Raw genomic sequence first — 22710 nt, 5'->3', positions numbered from 1 at the left:
TATGGCGCAGACAGGCGGGCTCACCAATGGGACGGGCTCGCCTGATCCATTGCTGAGGCGGCTACTTCTGATGCTGACGCTGACGCCTCCGAACTCTGAACTTCGCGCTGTGCCCTGCCCCCCACCTTGGCTGACTCTAGCCCTGCCTGGAGCTATCCCCTGGCAGAAATTCTGGCCCCCGATGCCATGGCTGCCTGCAGAGTGCACTTGTTTTAATGCCGGTTGCTGGTGGGCTGCGCGACCATGAGCAGCAGGAGTCCCAGGGCCACGGAGCTTGCGAGGCCCTGGGGAGTCGCCTCCTCCTGACGACAGCCCACTGCCGGCGCTCTCACTGCTGCCCAGCGGCCCAAAGAACAGGACAGCGGCTTGGCGGGCAGCGGCTGAGGGGATTCCTGCAGCCCAGGGAGAGGAGGAGGCGGAGGAGGAGCCATAGGGCTTAGTAGCTGGTTGTGCCCTGCCAGCGCCCCTGAGAGGCCGCCGCCCTGGTGCGATGAGCCACTAGGCCCTATGGGAAAGATGCCTCTGGTTCCTTTAAAATTAGATTCAGAAGCAATAAAAATGCAAGTGAGTGGGAAGATTACAGATTTTATTCCAAACAGCAAGCAAAATATGCATTATCAATCAGCACTTCAATCTGCCACCGAGAATCCCTGAAGAAGTGGCGAAGTGACCTCCAGGTAGAAGAAGAGTTTGGATTTGATATCCCGCTTTATCATTACCCGAAGGAGTCTCAAAGCAGCTAACAATCTCCTTTCCCCTCCTCCCCCACAACAGACACCCTGTGAGGTGGGTGGGGCTGAGAGACTTCAAAGAAGTGTGACTAGCCCCAGGTCACCCAGCAGCTGCATGTGGAGGAGCGGAGACGTGAACCCGGTTCCCCAGATTACGAGTCTACCACTCTTAACCACTACACCACACTTGCTCTCGAAGGTAGCCTACGATGCACAGCACTGCGGCCAACAGTCTATGCTGAACTTCTGACTGCGATGCCCAAAACCAAGATATTTTATAGATGTTGTGTCCTGTTATGTCAGTACATCAAAGACAAAAAGCCAGGCCATACATCAAAGGCTTTTACTGACCAATGCTATTTACCAACAGGCCACACATCAATGACCTTTTTACAATGGATAGAGAAGGTAATAAAACATAGATAACCAGTCAGGAACAGATAGACAGGAAGAGTTGACCATGTTGGATCACTGTCTCCTCGAAATTACAATAAACTTCTGCATTATCCATACCTCTATTAAAATAAGTTTTAAACATTCCACCATTATGCTGGCAAAAAGTTTATAATTGTTATTTAGCAGAGAAATTGGCCTATAGGTTTTTGTTTCACTTCAATGTCTGCATCTTTGTTTTTCCCCACTGTATGTAAATGAAATACCTTCTTGATATTTCCATTTATAGTGGAATTTTTTATGTTTCAATGCATCCATCAGGAACTTATAGTTATTCCTTTTCCTCAGTATTTGTGTGGAATTTCTTTCAAACTTATCACTCTTTGGTTTTCTATGAATAACTTCTCCTAATTTGACTGTAGAATCCTGTAATTATCTGGGAGTTTAGGATCACTAAAGAGTCCCCTGGTAATTTTTCCACTTTAGCAAATCTTAATTTTTTTCCTGAATATTCTATTTACCTATTTCTCCAACTCTTATTTCTCCATCTCCATCCAAGCTGCCAATTCCATTATTATTTTCCCCTTATCTCTTCATCAATTGTTTTAGTTGAGAGCTCTTTATTTTGTCCTGCCAGCCCTTCCACTGACTTTGTATTACTTTCAAGTTGGCCCCCCATCCTATCCATTTATTCCTCCAGATTTTTAATATGTTCTGTTATGTTATTTCTCATATCTGTAATTAATTCTGCAAGGTTAATTTTGGTTACTGGGTCTTGGACAGAACCCTCTCTTCCCTTGTCCTGGTGTTGTTGTTGTTGACGCTTCAGTTTATGAACAGACCTCCGGAACCAATTGTGTTCATAAACCGAGGTACCACTGTACCCCCATTAAACATGTATGGATTTAAGTATTTCTGAGGAGGGCAAACATTTAATTACCTGAGGGATTACTACCGTAAACTGCACATAGACATCCTAGCAATGTTAAAAATTGTTGTTTTTTATGGAAGGGTTTTCATGGATAACAAAGGTACATATAGCATTTCTGTTTTCAGTCTTTTCTACAGGTCAGTTACATTTGGTGTGAGACATTGCTGTCATAGGCATTGTGAGTTAAGAGGGGAGAGAGAGAGGTGGGGGAGAGAAGGGGAAGGTAGGGAAAGCTTTCCAGGGTGAATTTTCTTAAGAAATATGGGAATGACATATCCCAACAGAGGCTCCTCTGTAATTAATGCTTCTCTCCCCTTTTCTCCATCCAAAGTGAATAATTAGTGTAATGGTGCTGGTTGCTTCCTCACGAGTAAGCAGCTCCAAACCCCCTGCTTGGTTTTTACAGGATTTTATTATATACATATGTACAAGACAGAGCATCAAAAAGCATGACTGTACTATTCTGATTCAGAATCCAGAAGCATCTCCCATCAAGATTTTTGCCAACACAGCCCCCTGGGCACCCTAAACCTCCTCCATTGTTCCCTCCTCCTTCCCCCCCCCCCTCTCTGTTGGGGTGAGGGTGCTGGTGGAGCGTCTTCTCTGCTAGAACTGCTCAGCTGAGGGACCGGCGCTGTCTCTTCAGGAGCCTTCAGGGGGTCTTCAGGGGTTCCAGAAGAGACCTAGCCTCTGGAGACCTAGTCTCTGGAGACCTAGTCTCCTCAGCACCTCTAAGGGTCTGCACCTCCTCCTGAGCCCCAGTCCCACCTTCCGGAGGAAGTTACCAGACGCTAGGCTCTGGGGCTCCAGCTTCATCCAAGAGCCCCTGTTCCGATCTCCCGGGCTCCGCTGACCCCTGGTGGTCCCCTGACAATTAGAGATAAGAAAAACTAACTAGAAACTACCATGAATACAACTGCTAACTAAGGGAGGATTCCAATCTAGAGAGAAACTAATCAAATTAAAGTTTACAACTCACTGGCGGAGAGGAGGAGGAGAGAGATTAGACCAGAAACTGCTGATGGAGCTAAGAAACAGCAGCACTCTACCCCAAAGCAGATAAATCCCAAACTGGGAAACCACTGAAATTGGACCAGTTCCTCAAAGGAAAAGACTTGGACATCACCGCAAGTACTTTTTCTACCCTCAATAGACATGCTGAGCTACAACAAGAATCTGCTACACAGCATGACGAAGCAAGAGCAACAAAGAATCTTAGACAGTCCTTAAACAACGGAGGAACACCCATGGTTACTGAATTAGAAAAGGCAAGGTTATTAAGCAAACCTTTCTTATAACTGAGACTGTGATAAACCTGTATGAGAAATGGAATCTTAAAAAAATATTGTAGTTCTTTTCATCAACACAGATTGACAGTGATGGGTCCTGAAGGAATATTTCACATTCACTTATAATTCTGCATTAAATCCATTATCTCTATGTACAAGCGCTGGGGGGCATCATAGCCTAAGACAAAATCCATATGTTCCCATTCAGGTATATCCTTGTGGTAAACTAAGTTTGGGATCTGAGGCAGCAAGAGGGCAACGTCCTTTGAGTTTGCAATCCAGTCGTTACCACCACTCCAGACAGCTGTTGGAAGAGTCATCCGTTGTACGTTGTAGAAAGGTGGTGTTGGCTAAAAGAGAGGAGAGAAATAAAAGTTTAAAAACAGTCTGCAAAGACTTCCTGATCAACACGCACACATATATAGGTAAAGGTAAAGGGACCCCCTGACCGTTAGGTCCAGTCGTGGATGACTCTGGGGTTGTGGCGTTCATCTCGCTTTACTGGCCGATGGAGCTGGCCTACAGCTTCCGGGTCATGTGGCCAGCATGATTAAGCCACTTCTGGCGAACCCGAGCAGCACACAGAAACACTGTTTACCTTCCCGCCAGAGGGGTACCCATTGATCTACTTGCACTTTGACATGCTTTCAAACTGCTAGGTTGGCAGAAGCAGGGACCGAACAACAGGAACTCACCCCATTGCGGGGATTCAAACCACCAGTTTTCTGATTGGCAAGCCCTAGGCTTAGTGGTTTAGACCACAGTGCCAGCCGCATCCCTACATATATAGGTAAAAGGTAAAGGGGCCCCTGACCATCAGGTCCAGTCGTGTCCGACTCTGGGGTTGCGGCACTCATATCGCTCTATAGGCCAAGGGAGCCAGCGTTTGTCCGCAGACCGCTTCCAGGTCATGTGGCCAGCATGACAAAGCTGTTTCTGGCGAACCAGAGCAGCGCACGGAAACGCTATTTACCTTCCCTCCAGAGTGGTCCCTATTTATCTACTTGCACTTTGATGTGCTTTCAAACTGCTAGGTGGGCAGGAGCTGGGACCGAACAACAGGAACTCACCCCATTGCAGGGATTCGAACCGCCGACCTTATGATCAGCAAGCCCTAGACTCTGTGGTTTAACCCACAGCGCCACTGGGTCCCTTATAACATATATAGGTAAAGGTAAAGGGACCCCTGACCATTAGGTCCAGTCGTGACCAACTCTGGGGTTGCGCGCTCATCTCGCATTATTGGCCGAGGGAGCCGGCGTATAGCTTCCAGGTCATGTGGCCAGCATGACAAAGCCACTTCTGGCAAACCAGAGCAGCACATGGAAATGCCGTTTACCTTCCCGCTGTAGCGGTTCCTATTTATCTACTTGCATTTTGACGTGCTTTCGAACTGCTAGGTTGGCAGGAGCTGGGACCGAGCAACGGGAGCTCACCCCGTCACAGGGATTCGAACCGCCAACCTTCTGATCAGCAAGCCCTAGGCTCAGTGGTTTAACCACAGCGCCACCTGGGTCCCTACATATATAGGTACACACATGCAAAACACAAACATATTTCTTAGTTGAGGGAATGCAGGTTGAACTGTTAATGTGCGTAACAACTGGGCATTGTGCGCATTCATCAGAAGTTGTGCAAGAAAGTGCACATAATCCATCCATGAAGAGAAAATTGTGCAGATTGCCTGGTCAATCTACATCTCAGAGTTGTGGCTTCAAGCCACATGCTGGGCAAAAAAAAGTCCTGCATTGTAGGGGGCTTTACTCAATGACCCCTGTGATCCTTCCCAACTCTGTTATTTGATGATTCTATGGTTTTTTTGAGAACCTAAACTTTGTTCTTGTCCTCACTGTTACTAAGCAACTGAGCATAGAGACATCTGCCTGTTTGTTTGTTTGTTTTTAATGGCAAGGGGCCAAGATTGCTCAGCCTGGCTGTAAATCTAGCACTGATTATCTGGATTTGTTCCGAAAGAATGAGATGGTTTTCATGTAGCATTAAGCCAAATTATGACTAAGCATGAATGTTCACTCTGCCTAAGAGGAGAGCACAGACACTTTGACCCTCCTCTGGTCTCACTAGTGATTCTTTAGCATTAAGTACAAACACAGGCTCATGGTTTGTCTCACTCCTAACAAACCAAAGTTTGTTCTCATAACTCATGCAGTGCCTGGAGAAAGATAAGCCACATGCCTAGGATTCAGCAACATGCTAAACCAAACTACGGATTAGCTTTCAGAAGAGCAGCAGCAGAAGTGTCAAGGGAAGTGTGAAGTGGCCATGATCTCCTCTCAGGAAGCTCTTCCACGCCAGCATTCATGGCGAGCTCATTCCCCAGGCTAAATGATTTTTCTCCCCAACGGCCCATAACCTTTTGTCATGTTAACAGGATTGCTCTTCACTAAGGGACCCAGGTGGCGCTGTGGTTAAACCACTGAGCCTAGGGCTTGCTGATCAGAAGGTCGGCGGTTCGAATCCCTGTGACGGGGTGAGCTCCCGTTGCTTGGTCCCAGCTCCTGCCAACCTAGCAGTTCGAAAGCACGTCAAAATGCAAGTAGATAAATAGGAACCGCTACAGCGGGAAGGTAAACGGCGTTTCCATGTGCTGCTCTGGTTTGTCAGAAGCAGCTTTGTCATGCTGGCTACATGACCTGGAAGCTATACGCCGGCTCCCTCGGCCAATAATGCGAGATGAGCGCGCAACCCCAGAGTCGGTCACGACTGGACCTAATGGTCAGGGGTCCCTTTACCTTTACCTTTTTAAGCCTGCCTAACTGGTTTGCATAAACCAGTTCAGGCATTTTTTGTCTAGCACAGCTATGCAACTTGTACTTTAATCCTTATCCCAATTAATCAAAATAATCCTAGCATTTATTCATTTCCAGGATTTAGGGGGATCCCTCCCCTAAATCTATAACAATACATTTTAAATGAAAGGTTCTCTGCATAAAGGATACTATATAACAAAATAGTTGACTGATAAAGCTCTGAAAACTTAAAAACACATTTGGCATTTCTGTTATAAGCCTAATTGAAGAAAAAATAACATAATTTACCTTGGAACTTTATATTATCCACCATGTTTTAAATGAACAGCAGCCCTTGCCACGAGTAGCTGTGGCCAAGCCTTACCAGTATCTACCCTCATATAAACTCCTACAGAGAGAAATACTGTACTCAATTTGTGAGAAATTCTTACCTGGTTGTGGTGAGCCATGTTTGCTTCCTCGCTTCCCCAGTCAAAGCCTTTGAACTTCCCAGCCTTCAGAATCTGAAAAAGAGGTGTGCCGTACTTTGAAAAACCAAATGGGGAAAGCAGGTGATATAGAAGTGTGCTATAGGAAAAAACTGTGGCACCGGCATAAACAGGGATATTGAATGTGTCCAAAACCATGCTATGATTAAGGCTGTGCAATAATGTCTAACCTCATCTCCCAGTAGCACTGGGTTCTTCACTGAGACACAAATCAGTAAAATACCACAGAAATGTAGTATTTGTCCATCTCCATGCAGAGGGACTATATTGCCAATAAAAACAAATCCATTGTGGAAATTATTGTATCTGTAGCATTTGAAATACTCCAGTTTGGAAACATTTTAAACACAATAAAACACTCTCAGCTTTAAATCCTTTATCATAAAAACAAAACATACTTCTGGAGTATGTAAAAAGGGAGGCTGAGTTATTAAGATTTTTTTTCTTTCCATTGTATTTATTCATTTCATTCTTAAAAGTCTTTGTAAAAGCCTGTCCTGATCGCCCATTCTTCAATCAATACGAAAAGCTTTTTTTTAACAGAACAGAGGATTTCGGTGCTACCTGAATCCAGTGAAGCATATTCTGGATAGATGTCCCAGCTGGAAAGTGTGATAAATATACATCCATTCGACTCTGTAAGAAAGTGCAAAGTGATTAGATGAATTTATCATGGATTGCAACAGCCACTTTCCTTCCATTTGGTTTGTTTGAACAAAAGCAGTGCACCAGAGCTCAACATCAGGATATCACACAGGAATCCGTGTTTACATAGCAACTACACAACTTGACACTCTAAACTGGTTACTAATCCCAATATGATGTTACAAAAAACAAAAAAACAAAAAATTAGCTTAGAGCAAGGCATTTCAGTTTTAACTGTCCCAGAACTTAAATGCATTTTTTTTTTACATTTTATATATCAAATTACTTGCAGTGCTATTCTATGCACATTTACTAAGAAGCAATTTGTACTGTGTTCAACCATGCTTCCTCCCATGTACCTATGCACAGGATTACAGTCTAACTATAACGCTTTTCATCATACAGTACAACTAGAACCAATACGGGTACGGTTACTAACAATGATTGATGCAACATTGTGTATGTTCCTCCTATAGGACCTGGATTCACCCTCCCCTGCTTCAGTACCAAACCTGGCCTTGGTGTGCACTTACGGCTTCTCACTTAATGTCATGATTCCTTGGCTGATGTGCATCATCTTTCAATGCACACAAATGTTCACTTCCATTTTACAAGCATATGCACACAAACCCATATACAAATATTGGACCTAACTGTGTGATTAAATGATTGCCTGTTGTTGACTGCTGTTTATTGTTGTAGTAGTAATAATAATTTGGAGGAACATTGGCTGAAAAGGAAGCAAGAAAGGACAAAGACTAAGAAGCAGCCTCATAAAGATCATTCACAAAATCCACACCAATTTAGCGAGATGTTACTAGTTTGCTTAGTGAGATGCTACTAGTTTGCTTTTAATGGATGGATATGTATGGCTTGAACTAGGTACGACAAATGGAATTCATTGAATTGTCCTGAGGATTCGGCTTCAGAAGTAGGGGGGGGGGAATGATCTTAAATATAAAATATAAAATAAAAGTAAGTTAGATCATTTATGATTTAAAATATATTGCATTCCTGGTAAAAAAATAATAAGTTAAGAGAAGAAGTATTAGATATAAGAATGATAAGTTAGAATTGAATTAAGGTGAGGATTTGGAATGAGTAGAAATTGAATAAATAAATAAATAAATATATAATTATATGTATAAGGTAGTAAAATTGGGAATATGTAAATGGATGCATGATGTATGAAAATAATGCGAAAACTGCTTTAAGGATAATAATAGGGAACCCGGGGGGGGGGGGGGGACGGGGGAAATCTAAAGATTTATGGCAATGGTTAGAATCAAGAGATTTTTCTTTTTTTGTGTGTATTTTTTTTCTTTTTATATATATTTTTCTTTTTTGTCCTGTTATGATGTTATTTCTTTTTTGTTATTAATGGAAAATGAATACAAAATTATTTACGAGATGCTACTAGTTTGCATGAACAGAGATAATCTGGTCATTCTTCAAGTTGGTGAGACACACTTGACAACAGTGAGAATCTCGGCCTTTAATGTCATCAGCCCAGTCCTGCAGAATACTCTTCCAATAGAGACTCAGCAGGCACCTTTTAAATGCCTGCTGAAAACTTCTCTATTCTGCCAGTACACCCACCACCATGGGTTATTGACCTCGACTTTTAACTTGTTTTTCACTTTTTTGTTCTTTTATTATATGGTTTTAATCTTATTTTTACTTTTGTTTACCGCTTTGATACATTTTGCTGTTATATCGGTATATAAATACTTAAATAAACAGTTAGCCATTATGTAGTGCTTACACCGGAGACAAAATCCCAGAACAGGGTCTACTGAAGTCTTCATGCTTTTCTTTACAGGAACCTTTATATGGCCAATATTTTGGAGGTAGTGGTGTGTGTTCTGGAGCTTTAGCTTTGTACAAAAGAAGGGGATTTAGATACTCCGTTGAATGGCATATCATGGGGGGGGGAACAGGGGCAGTTGCCCAGGGTGCAAAATTCTTAGGGGGGGGGTACAAAATTTCAACAGCTGTGCGCTTCCATCGCTAGGCTCTGTTGCAAACGGCCTCTCCATGCAAACCAGGAAGTGACCTCTCCAGACAATGGAACTACTCTTCCTTTCTTATCTCTGTGGCTGCAAACTCCTGGAGGCCACAGATGTCGTTAGGCGGTCCAATGCACAAATGTATTCTATCTGTTTCCCTCCTTCCCATCCCACTCTGTGCGGTCCCCATTTAAACAACGCCATAGCAAAGGCAAAAAGATGCAGGTCAATGTGCAGGGAGGCCTTGAGGGAGGATGGGCAGTGGTTGCGCATGTGTGCTGCTGTACTTGAGCACAGCCATGAGGCCTATTAGGCAGAGCAGCCCCAGCTTTGGGGCTACTTCTCAGGTGGTGGAAAGGCATCCTCTTGGCCACTCCTCTTAACACTTTCCATGAGTCAAGCACAGCACACAGTCCAGGAGCTTGGGGTCACAATACTTGCCCTGCCTCAGGCACTGGCAACCCATGCTATGCCACTGCTCCTAGTGCAAGAGTCACCATGGCACCCACACAGGTTTTCACTAGTGTCCCAAACTCTGAGCTTTCCTTTAAAATATAAATCTATTTATATTTTATAGAAACAAAATTATGGGGCAAAATGTGCAGGTACCTTTTATGTTTTGTCTAAGTGTAATTAAGTTATGGAAGGCACAAGTAGCTATCACTTCAGAGAAGCCTCCATACACCTACATTTTATTGCCTCCATACACCTACATTTTATTAAAAGCACACTCCTATTAAGTAATCAGAAATCTTACCGCATTGAAGTTTAGCACATTAAAGCCAGTCGCAATGAAGTAAGCACAGCCGCAAAGATAATCCATTGGGAAACGGTTACACAAGTAAGTAGCACACCATTTTATAATTCTGCTTTGAGTCAAAAACTGCTTAGTTCCAAACATTTTCTGCCAAAACAAAAACATTAGTACATAGGCCATTTTGTTAGCCAATTCTTCTTTTTCCTATGGATACTTCTATAGAGTAGCAATATATTACAAAAAAATCGTTATGAGAATCTTCCACTCAGATATTTAGGATAAAATACCCATTCAAATACTTTTGGCCACCTCATGAGAAGAGAAGAATCCTTGGAAAAGACCCTGATGTTGGGAAAGATTGAGGGCACTAGGAGAAGGGGACGACAGAGGACGAGATGGCTGGACAGGAGGAAGACAGGAGTGCCTGGCGTGCTCTGGTCCATGGGGTCACGAAGAGTCGGACACGACTAAACTACTAAACAACAACAACCCATTCAAATGACCCACTGGACCCTCCAAGTGTCCCTATTTTCAAAGGCTATCCCAGATTTACAGAAGCCATCCTGGTTTCTGATTTGATCCCAGAATGTTCCACTGTTCCTTAGGATGTCCCTGTTTTCACCCGAGAAATTATTAAGGGTATGGAGTTTTGCAGCCCCCCAAACAAGGAGATAAGTTACTATATAACCTTTAGAAGACATCTGAATGCACCCTTATATAGGGAGGTTTTTAAATGTTTAATGTTTTTTTATGTTTTTATATATGTTGGAAGCTGCCCAGAGTGGCTGGGGCAACCGAGCCAGATGAAATGAAATAAAATGATATGATATGAAACCACCTAAAGTGGTTCAGAAACAAGCTAGATGGTAATAGTTCCCACAACATGAACACTATTTAGGTAGGAGCCCAAATATACAAAAGACATGAGTTATGCAAACATAGCCTCTAAGGGCATTGATTTCCTCATTTTATTTTATAATATTTTATTATTATTTTTTCATTTTTAACATTATTATAACATCTTATTTCCTTTTACTAATTCATAGCTCCACCGAGCCACTCGACTTCCCTCCATCCCATCATCTGGTTTTTGTATAACTCCATCATATTTCCACACATTTATACCATCTCAATTCTACATTTTTTCTTGGTTATTTTAGTCTTAAAGCACAAGTAGAAGATTGCTTCCAATGAGCATTGCGAGATTTATCACAGTCCTGCAAGTGTCTTTACACATTTATAATAACTGTCTATATATTGAATAAATTTACTCCAGTCTCTCTGGAACGCTTTGTCACTCTGGTTTCGGATTTTGCCCATCAGTTTCGGTAAATCCGCATAGTCCATCATCTTTGTTGATTTCTAGACTTTTGGCGTCCTTCTAAAGTGGTTCAGGAATAAGCGAGATTATCATGGTTCCCACAACATGAATACTATTTCAGTAGGAGCCCAAATATACAAAGGACATGAGTTATGCAAACATTTTGCCACATGTCCATTTTGCCAAATGTCCAGTAGCTAAATAGACGTGCTTGACATCAATTAATTCCACAGTAAGTTCAGCAAAAGTGTCTTACTGCTCTATTGTATGCCTAGGGACTTAATTTAGTGTCATGTCTCCTGACTTGAAGCTAGGAGTACTAGAAGTAGCTATTCCTCCAAAAACTGCTTCGTTCCAAACATTTTCTGCCAAAACAAAAACATTAGTACATAGGCCATTTTGTTAGTCAATTCTCTGTTTTCCTAGGGATACTTGTATCTAGTAGCAACAAAATACTGACTTGAACCTAGGCTACGAATAGGAGAAGTAGCTATTCCTCCAATCTGAGAAGGACAGGAGTGTAGCATAGCAACCAAGGGTGACTATAACATGGGGATAAAACTGACTATACTCCAATGTTGTTTTATGGATTACAGAGCTAAAAGCAGCAGGGTGGAAGAGAGAGACAACACAGGAGACCCAAGCAAACAGCCTCCAACATGATCACCGAGTGTCTCTGAGTCCTAAAAATGGGCGCATGTGTCTGTAATATGATCAGCTTGGCTCTCTTCCTCTACAGCCATTCCTTGTTAGTAAGGAAGTAAGTCCGCAACTAAGAAAGAAAGAAAGGTGGAAAGAAAGAAAGAAAGAAAGAAAGAAAGAAAGAAAGAAAGAAAGAAAGAAAGAAAGAAAGAAAGAAAGAAAGAAAGGTGGAAAGAAAGAAAGAAAGAAAGAAAGAAAGAAAGAAAGAAAGAAAGAAAGAAAGAAAGAAAGAAAGAAAGAAAGAAAGAAAGAAAGGGGTCAGGGTTTCAGGGAAAAGGGCTTTGGCAATCCCACCTGCCATTGAACCCAGTACGTTTTGATTCTACTTGATTTTGGCTTTAAGCAAGATCCCTGGAGCATACGCTTACTGTACTGTAAAGAAAGCAATACAGTACTGTAATAAATACATTCCCACGTAACTGCTCAACATTATTGCTTTAAAGGCAACTGAGTTACCCACAGCTGTGATCTGCTGCCATACTGACAAGATTATCATGGCAATTTTATTAGGAACCGTAGAGAATTGTGCCAAATACTTTAATATGGGCACTGGGTGCAAAGAGTATCCACGAGTATAGAGCACGAACACCTATCTTTTTCTGCCCACAGCAGAAAATGGAACCCATGACCTGTACGGCAAGGGAGAAAAGCCAGCCTTTCATTTTTTTTACCCCCAAAAAGTCCTGGCACAGAACAGCCAAAGCAACACTGTGCTATCAAGTTGCAGTATTGGCCAGCTTGAACTCTTTAGATGTCTAAGAGCATTATGAATGGCCTCAGGTAAAATGAAGCAGACATCCTCAAATACTGTACTTAGCTACATCCAGCAATATTTGCATTCTGTTGTTTGAACAAATATTTTGTCCGAAATACATACTTTGAGCTGAGGTTCAGGAACCATTCCAAGTTTGGTCAAAGCCGTATTGGTCAAATACATTATAGTGGCTACTGGTGCCAATGCAAAGAACATTTTGATCTTCTTGGCAAGGTGTGGCATGGTTGAAAATGAAATGAATGCTGTGGGGTGGGGAGGGGAGAGGAGAGAAATGAATAGAGTTAGCAATGCAGTCTTGAAAAAACCCAATAACAAAAATGTAAAACCCAATTTTTGCATAATGCAAAAGCAATCAAGTACACAGTTTTGTATGTCATGAGGGGGACCAATTATGCCCCTGTTTCAGGACAAAATGAACTTTTATTTATTCATAATTAAATCTGAAGTTTGCTTTTAAATTCAAAGTCACTTGCAAGATTAGTGAAATAAATAATAACAGCAATAATAGTAGCTAAAACTGAGGATGAGCAAATCTCAAGTTGAGTTCTCCATGTTTCCACAACAGGTTTTTTAAGTGCCTATGAAAATCATCAATGTTTTAGAGCAGTTTTATCGTAGTTTGCATGATTTGCCTGCAATCTTACCTAGTACCCACAGTTTTGCAAAGCACTTTTTCCAAATACAGTCATACCTCGAGTTACAGACACTTCAAGTTGCGCATTTCAGGGTTGCGCACTACACCAAACCCAGAAGTACAGTACAGGAATGGCAGAAGCGCTGAATCGCAACCCGCATGTATGCAGACGCGGCACTGGGGGTTGCGAACGCTGCATGTTTCGAACGTGCCTCCCACACGGATCACGTTTGCAACCCAAGTGTCCACTATATAATGCTTTTTTGCATGTATTTCCACTCGTGCATTTTTACCCTAGTGTATGCATTTTTGTACACATTTCTTGGTTGCAGAACTTCATTTCAAAATCTGGAGAAGGGTGAATTTGGAAATATGGTTGTGTTTCAGCTCACATATTGCTTTGCGAAGTGTTAATGAAGTGGAATAAAGGTAAAGGTAAAGGGACCCCCTGACCATTAGGTCCAGTTGTGACCGACTCTGGGGTTGCGCGCTCATCTCGCATTATTGGCCGAGGGAGCCGGCGTATAGCTTCCAGGTCATGTGGCCAGCATGACGAAGCCGCTTCTGGCAAACCAGAGCAGCCGGCTCCCTCGGCCAATAATGCAAGATGAGCGCGCAACCCCAGAGTCGGTCACGACTGGACCTAATGGTCAGGGGTCCCTTTACCTTTTATGAGCAAGATGTCTCTTGAATTTAATATACAACAGCAACTGCACAAATAAATATGTAGCTATTAGAATTGCCAACATGTGTTTAAGAATCTTGCTAACCTACCCATTGTGGTGCCCTGGGAATGACCAACATAAAATATTTTCTCCTGGCCAGTTTTGTTCAGGACAAAGTTTATTAAAGCTGGAAGGTCATATTTAGCCATTTCATCAAAACTGCAAAGAAAAAGGAACAGCCTATGTTCAACAGACATGTATATGCAGTGGGATCTACATTGTGTAAGCCTAAAATGCCCTGTTCTCTGCTCAGTTCAATACAAGAACAGACTTGGATTTGGCAGATCAGAGATCATCTCCTCCACGGATCCATAAAGTCACCAAGTCTATGAACATTTGTGAAACAGAGTTATCTGAATTAAGCCATGACTCATCTTCCTTATATATTTCCATTTGCACTGTTCACTAGCAATCAAGGCCACACTATGAGCTGTTCACTGCAAACTGAAAATGCCCACCACATAGTTAAGAGCAACCATGTGGCTGCAATGGGGAAAGCAAACAGATTTTTAAAATGTCAGTTTCAGGAGGAACAGTATTTATGCAGTGGGCAGGAGAGAACTCTGATTTCCCCCCAACCCATGTCTGTCTGAGGAGCTTCAAATTCCAGCCCAGTAGTTTTACAGAGATTCAGAAGGACCAATATTGAGTCTTTCCAGATCAAGTCTAATTGCTCCTGAAGTTAAGCTGATCTGCTATCATCTACTCTGTGGAGTTCACCAAGGCCATATTCCACCAAGGCCCTATTCCCCCCAGGAACAAACAAGTTGTTTGTTTGTTTGATTAAAGGAACAACTACCAATTTTACTTACTTGGAAATGTATTTCTATACCTCCATATCATATATTATAAGAGGAGGTGGAAAAACATGGCTCCAGTAGGAAGAGCATGGAACCAGAAACAATAAATTAAGTTTAGAAAGCTCACTCTACCTGAATAGCCAGAATTCTTGATGCTTCTCAGTATAGTTGATGTGTTTGTTGGACCAGGTGTTACCTCTGGTGTTTCCGAGCCAAACATCATAACCAGCATCAGCCAATATAAAGCCCAGGCTGTTGTAGTCCATATTAAGCACCCAGTCACTGCTAGAAGCAAAGTTGCCATGCTGCATGAACACTGCGGGCCTGGGACCTGAAAAAGAAGAAGAAGAAGAAGAAGAAGAAGAAGAAGAAGAAGAAGAAGAAGAAGAAGAAGAAGAAGAAGAAGAAGAAGAAGAATTTATACCCTGCCCATCTGGCTGGTTTTTCCCAGCCCCTCTGGGCGGCTCCCAACATAATTAAAAGAACAACAAAACACCAGACATTAAAAACTTCCCTAAGCAGGGCTGCCTTCAGATGTCTTCTAAAAGTCAGATAGTTGTTTATTTCCTTGGCATCTAATGGGAGGGCATTCCACAAGGTGGGCGCCACTACCAAGAAGGCCCTCTGCCTAATTCCTTGTTTTAAACATAATTACAATAAGTAATTTCAGTCTCTCCATCCAATAAGATGCAGCCTCACTTGGCCAAGCTCCCCTCATAGAATCATAGAATCATAGAATCATCATAGAGTTGGAAGAGACCACAAGGGCCATCCAGTCCAACCCCCTGCCAAGCAGGAAACACCATCAAAGCATTCCTGACAGATGGCTGTCAAGCCTCTGCTTAAAGACCTCCAAAGAAGGAGACTCCACCACACTCCTTGGCAGCAAATTCCACTGCCGAACAGCTCTTACTGTCAGGAAGTTCTTCCTAATGTTTAGGTGGAATTTTCTTTCTTGTAGTTTGAATCCGTTGCTCCGTGTCCGCTTCTCTGGAGCAGCAGAAAACAACCTTTCTCCCTCCTCTATATGACATCCTTTTATATATTTGAACATGGTTATCATATCACCCCTTAACCTTCTCTTCTCCAGGCTAAACATACCCAGCTCCCTTAGCCGTTCCTCATAAGGCATCGTTTCCAGGCCTTTGACCATTTTGGTTGCCCTCTTCTGGACACGTTCCAGCTTATCAGTATCCTTCTTGAACTGTGGTGCCCAGAACTGGACACAGTACTCCAGGTGAGGTCTGACCAGAGCAGAATACAGTGGTACTATTACTTCCCTTGATCTAGATGCTATACTCCTATTGATGCAGCCCAGAATTGCATTGGCTTTTTTAGCTGCTGCATCACACTGCTGACTCATGTCAAGTTTGTGGTCTACCAAGACTCCTAGATCCTTTTCACATGTACTGCTCTCAAGCCAGGTGTCTCCCATCCTGTATTTGTGCCTTTCATTTTTTTTGCCCAAGTGTAGTACTTTACATTTCTCCTTGTTAAAATTCATCTTGTTTGCTTTGGCCCAGTTGTCTAATCTGTTAAGGTCATTCTGAAGTGTGATCCTGTCCTCTGGGGTGTTAGCCACCCCTCCCAATTTGGTGTCATCTGCAAACTTGCTCAGGATGCCCTCAAGCCCATCATCCAAGTCATTGATAAAGATGTTGAACAAGACTGGGCCCAAGACAGAACCCTGTGGCACCCCACTAGTCACTACTCTCCAGGATGAGGAGGAGCCATTGATGAGCACCCTTTGGGTTCGGTCAGTAAGCCAGCTACAAATCCACTGAATGGTAGCATTGTCTAGCCCACATTTTACCAGCTTCTTTACAAGAATACCATGGGGCACTTTGTCAAAGGCCTTGCTGAAATCAAGATAGGCTACATCCACAGCGTTCCCTTCATCTACCAGGCTTGTAATTCTGTCAAAAAATGAGATCAGATTGGTCTGACATGACTTATTTTTCAGGAACCCATGCTGACTTTTAGTGATCACAGAGTTTCTTTCTAGGTGCTCACAGACTGTTTGCTTAATGATCTGCTCTAGAATCTTTCCTGGTATTGATGTCAGGCTGACTGGGCGGTAATTGTTTGGGTCCTCTCTTTTCCCCTTTTTGAAAATAGGGACAACATTTGCCCTCCTCCAGTCTGCTGGAACTTCGCCTGTTCTCCAGGAATTTTCAAAGATTATTGCCAGTGGTTCTGAAATCACCTCTGCCAGTTCTTTTAATACTCTTGGATGTAGTTCATCTGGCCCTGGAGACTTGAATACATCTAAACTAGCCAAGTATTCTTGTACTACCTCCTTACTTATTCTGGGCTGTGTTTCCCCTGCTGAATCATCTGCTCCATATTCTTCAGGTCGGGCGTTTTTTTCTTTCTTGGAGAAGACTGAGGCAAAGAAGGCATTGAGGAGTTCTGCCCTTTCTCTGTCCCCTGTTTGCATTTCACCATCTTCTCCTCTGAGTGACCCCACTGTTTCCTTGTTTTTCCTTTTGCTACGGACATACCCATAAAAGCCCTTTTTGTTGCTTTTAACCTCTCTGGCAAGCCTGAGTTCATTCTGTGCTTTAGCTTTTCTGACTTTGTCTCTACACGTGCTGGCTATATGTTTGAATTCCTCTCTGGAGATTTCCCCCCTTTTCCATTTTTGGTACATATCCCTTTTAAATCTTAACTCAGTCAAAAGTTCTTTAGATAGCCAGCCTGGCTTCTTCCCCTCACGTTGCACCTCCCCTTTCCTTCCCAATAAGCACCAGTGACGGTGGTGTTAAGAAGCCAGGAGAGCAATGATGCCCCACATGTGCAGCCTCACTGGCCACTCGTGCGTATCACCAACTATAAACTTGGGACACACAGCAGGCCAGCAATTTCACATGTCTGGAATTTGAGTCTGGAACGAGTATCTTCTAAATGCAATACGGAAAGCAAGGCAGAGGTATTTTGGGGCGCAGCTCACCAGGCCCTGCAGATCTGAATTCATTTAAAGTAGCTAGGTGTTTCCTTACCACCTCTTTTCCTATCTTGGGCTGCAGCTCCCTCCTTATATCAGAGTAATTAATGGCACATGCAAAATCCAGGCAAATTGGAAACTGAGTCTGGTAGCCCCTATCTATAAGAAGGGAGACATTCAAGACCTGTCAAACTATCGCCCCATAAGTCTCCTGGATGTCGCATATAAACTTTATACTCTCTACCTGATAAATAAATTGGTTGAACTGGGCTAACCACTCTAACCTGTTTAACCCGGAACAGGCAGGGTTTAGAAAGGGCCATAGCACAACAGGTCATTGTATGGTATTACAGACAATGATAGATAAGTAAACAAAGGTACATAAGAGTAAGCTTTTTGTGGCTTTCGTAGATCTTACATCTGCCTTTGATTCAATTTGTAGGGACAAATTATGGCAAAAACTATACAAAACAGATATTGACAGATGACTTCTCAAAATACTTAGAGAGTTACATACAGACAGCACAGTTAAAATCAGAACTTTGATCTCAGGCAACTATACTGACCCACTGCCACTGGGGAAAGGGGTTAAACAGGGTTGCTTGTTAGCGCCGTTCCTATTTAATTTTTATATAAATACAGCATATAGTGAAGTACAAGTCATCAGCTCCTGCCCTGGATGGCAAACATCTGAATATATTGCTATATGCTGCTTACATGGCTGTCATGGCACTTACTCGAAGGGGTCTATACAGCATGCTGGAGGGGCTCACAGCTTATTGGTCCCAAAATTCTTTAAAGATAAATTATGACAAAACAAAAATTGTGGTGTTTACTAGAGCCCGCCACACATTTAGATGGTCTTTAGATGAACATATAATTGAACAGTGTCCTTTTTTTAAATATCTTGGTATCACTTTCCAAGCTACATCTAGCTGGCTTGTCCACTACAAGGCTGTAACCCTTCTAACATGTAGGACAATCAGTGCTTTGCTCAGGTTTTTTATACGAGGGGAGGGCAACTGGTGATCCTGGCACTAAAAGCTTTTGTTGGAAAAGTGATTCCCCAGATGCTATATGGGGTAGAACTCTGGGGGTGGAATCAGAAGCTGCTAGAATGGCTTGAAATCTTCCAAAAAATTTATCTCAGAAGAATTCTAGGCCTCCCTCAGGGTACTCCCGTAGCTTTCTTAAGAGTGGAAGTAGGATTACATTCCGTGTCTGCCAGGGCCCACTTAAGATTTCTGTGTTTTTTCATCAACCTCACAGATGCCTCGAACACCTTATTGGCTAAACAAGCCTTTGTATCTTTACAACATAATACTACTTGGCGTCAAAACCTATTAGATATCCTATCCAGATACAATCTACACGAATTTAATACTCTCAAACTGTGGAGCCCTGATAAAGTTCAGGAATGGATCTTTGAAAAAGATGCCTTTTTAGACACCACGAAGATAACAAAATTTTGTGTTTTCCTACTGGTTTCCCTGAGTAAAAGCAGTCAAAATCTGTGCCAACTACTTGGTGGATATCACTGATCCCACCCTTCGGAGAGCTTTCACTATGGCCCGGTTTCAAACATTGCCAACTGCATACCTGACCGGTAGATTCACAAAAATCCCAGTAGAGCACCGTTCATGAAAATTAAAGAGGATCTTATACATTACCTCCTCTGTTGTCCCATTTACTTGGGCTTTAGAGATGCGATGCTGCAAATTATACCCAACTCTATAATCAATCCTGAAGATAGAGTAAAAATTTTGTTAGTTGATGCTAACCCATGGATTACCCATGTGGTAGCAGTCTTTGTGATGAAGGCCATGAAAGCCAGGGAAAGATTTCTCGATGACAAAGTAAAGACCCCTTCATCGTCTGTTTAACTTGTTGCTGTTTTTTTCTTTCTCTTCCTGTTTTGTGGGGTGAAGGTTTCGTTGGGATAGTATGCAATCAATTTTAATATTTTTAATTATTGTCGTGTTGATATTTGTGTAAATGCATGGTCCTCACAATAAATGGATTTTTTGTTGTTGTTGTTGTTAATAAATAAAAAGATGAGCATGGAATTTATAACCTCAGACAAAACAAAGAAGAGAGGAGTACACAATGTCCATAGTATTCCGTTGTTCCACAAAGCTTGTAACTCCATCAAAAACTCCATCAGAAAAAGAAATTAGATTCATTTGGCATGAGGTTTTCTTGCAATAAGTGAAAAATTTGCAAAGCAAGAAATTATCATTTTTCTAACAATAATTTTAAAAGGCCTAACAGTATTTGAATGTATACATAATAGATACCTCAAAAAACACACTCACCCGATTTCTGTTTGTTTCTTTTCCCATGAGGAATTCTGTTAATACTCAGGATATATCCATCATCTGTCACCACTTCATATGTCTCACTGGGATACCCTCTGAAGGAAATCATTTCACCCTTGGTGGAAGGGGAGAAAAGAAAGGGTAGAGCTTGGTTGTGACTGTAAAACTCCTGGGCACTTCTTTTCCACAGAAGACTATATCTTTAATAGCAATTGTTCCCAAACTCCACCCAATACCTTTGGATCTCTTGAAAATTGCTGAAGGTCTTTGTGGACCACTTAATGATTTTCCTTCATGCTGTTGAACAATAATAATGCATAGGGCAAGATGCTAAAGTTGCTACTGCTGATACCTAAATGAAGCTCACAGAGCGCTGGGGTTATATGAAGCAGATGTTGGGAGCTACTTTGGGAATGCTTAAACAAAAACCCCGTTGCAAGCTGCAAGCTGCCCTGGGCAATGATGTATTGAGAGGGCAGGGTACATATTTCAAAACCATCATCATCATCATCTTCACCACCATCATAATCAACCTTTTCTTGCCCCCTGCAATCCCAGCATTCCATGAAAAACAAACTTTAGGTATGTGGAATATCACAATTAAGCAGCACTAATAACCAAAAATACCTTGAGTTACACCTTGAGTTAAGCACGAAAGGAATAAAAAATAGATGGCTTACAACATCCATAGTAGCTTCTGGGTGTACAGTTCTTCTTTTCATAAATATTCCTGAAGTAACAAGGGCTTGGACCAAGCCTGCCCCCATTATGAAGAGCCACATCCTTGATGTGCATGGAAGCAAATCCATCTTTCGGCGTAGAGTACAAGACTGGGCTCCACAAAGCTAGATTAGCAGAACTGTAAAGAACATGTGCTTAAAGCTATATCATGTGCCAGAGATAGAAATGGCAGATAGTGTGGCTTACATAGCTTGCCTCTCTTCACCAAGAACAGACAACATGTTCCTATAAGTAAAAGAACATCCTCTCTAATTGATATCATTGGCTCAGTCTTTCCCAACTCCCAATATCATCTTATGCAAACTTCTCAGAAGGTATTTCCACTGAGTTCTGTGTGGCATCTTTCAAGACAAGTGGGCACAGGACTGCAGTCTCAGTTCAACAAAAGCTTAGTCAAGGCGTAACAGATCATTTAGTACAGCAGTTAAGAGTACAATGATCAACCTCCAGGTAGCTGATTCAAAGCTCATCTGGGTAGCCTGAGGAACATTATTTTTCAGACCGTAATCATATGGAGTTAATAGGTAATTATAAAGGTAAAGGACCCCTGGAGAGTTAAGTCCAGTCAAAGGCGACTGTGGGGTGCAGCACTCATCTCGCTTTTCAGGCCAAGGGAGCCATCGTTTGTCCACAGAAAGCTTTCTGGGTCATGTGGCCAGCATGACTAAACCGCTTCTGGTGCACCATGACAAGACCCAGAGCACAAGGAAACATTGTTTACCTTCCAGTCACAGTGATACCTATTTATCTACTTGTGCTGGTGTGCTTTCAAACTGCTAGGTTGACAGCAGCTGGGACAGAGCAACGGGAGCTCACCCCATTGCACAGATTCAAACTGCTGACCTTCTGATCAGCAAACCCAAGAGGCTCAGTGGTTTAGATCACAGCACCACCTGCATCCCAGACATATGAAGTTAATGTTGGATTGATTAAAAAGAACACTTTGCACCTGTGGTTGACATGCACAACAGACCTTCCGGGAAAGCTGATCACATGACAACTGCAACCACACAGAGAGGCAGCCACCTCCCAATCACTCTGTGGGTTGAATCTGCTTCTAGAATTTTCCAGAGAGTTATGGAGGTCACTGGTTCTCCACATGACTGTGATCAATACAGCAGCTACTGGTAATCTCATGTATATTGTATAATGTATAACTCAAAACTACCCAAAAGAGGTGTTTTTAAAAAGTTACTTACCATTTACAAATCAGGATATGAACGTTAATAAATCAGAATATGCAGAAGCAGAACTTACCCATATATGTGCCCTTTGCTGCTCCTGCTGTGCCGTTTGGCATGCAAAAGGTGCCAGGATCCAGCCCTTAATGATGCCTTTCAATTTCATCACACCCAGAAACTGCATGCAATCAGTGGCGGAGGGAACAATCGGGCATCTGAGGCCCAGGGGTGGGGCGTACCATAGGGCCTCTGGCGTCCGCCTGCCTCCTCCCATTCAGCCACCCTACAGCTTGGGGGGGTGAAGCAGCGGGCAGACGGAGGCTGTGTGCACCCAAGCCACCGTATCTCTCCCAGGAGAGATGCATGACTGGATGTACTGCAGGCCCCGCAGTGACTGCCACCCAGCATTTTGTCACACACACACCCCTCAGTGGTGACACCCGGGGTGGGCAGCACAGTGACTGCACCCCCCCTTCCTCCGCCCCTGCATGCAATGGCTTCATTTAATGCAAGAATTCAAAGCCATGCTCCTCTATTGCCCTGTATCTTCTGACT

The 22710-nt window shown here is 42.7% G+C and overlaps 1 protein-coding gene across 2 annotated transcripts; it reads right to left on the bottom strand.

Moving 5' to 3' along the window:
* Positions 1-2240: 2240 nt before the first annotated feature.
* On the bottom strand, positions 2241-21118 carry LOC118096234 (putative lysosomal acid lipase/cholesteryl ester hydrolase). Of its 2 annotated transcripts, XM_035137772.2 has the most exons (9): positions 20914-21118; positions 20231-20348; positions 15101-15299; positions 14218-14327; positions 12912-13051; positions 10012-10158; positions 7165-7236; positions 6544-6615; positions 2241-3694 (listed from the first exon to the last, which is right to left on the bottom strand). In XM_035137772.2, the coding sequence occupies exons 1-9, from the start codon at positions 21040-21042 to the stop codon at positions 3461-3463; spliced, it is 1221 nt and encodes a 406-aa protein (XP_034993663.1). In that variant the 5' UTR covers positions 21043-21118; the 3' UTR covers positions 2241-3460. The 2 variants fall into 2 exon arrangements, with proteins under 2 accessions (XP_034993663.1, XP_060130857.1); XM_060274874.1 differs by lacking the exons at positions 20231-20348; positions 20914-21118 and adding an exon at positions 19586-20197.
* Between the last annotated feature and the right edge of the window lie 1592 nt (positions 21119-22710).

The sequence above is a fragment of the Zootoca vivipara genome, chromosome 5, assembly GCF_963506605.1.
Source record: "Zootoca vivipara chromosome 5, rZooViv1.1, whole genome shotgun sequence".
NCBI lineage: Eukaryota > Metazoa > Chordata > Lepidosauria > Squamata > Lacertidae > Zootoca > Zootoca vivipara.
This window is presented reverse-complemented; position numbering and strand designations above follow the sequence as displayed.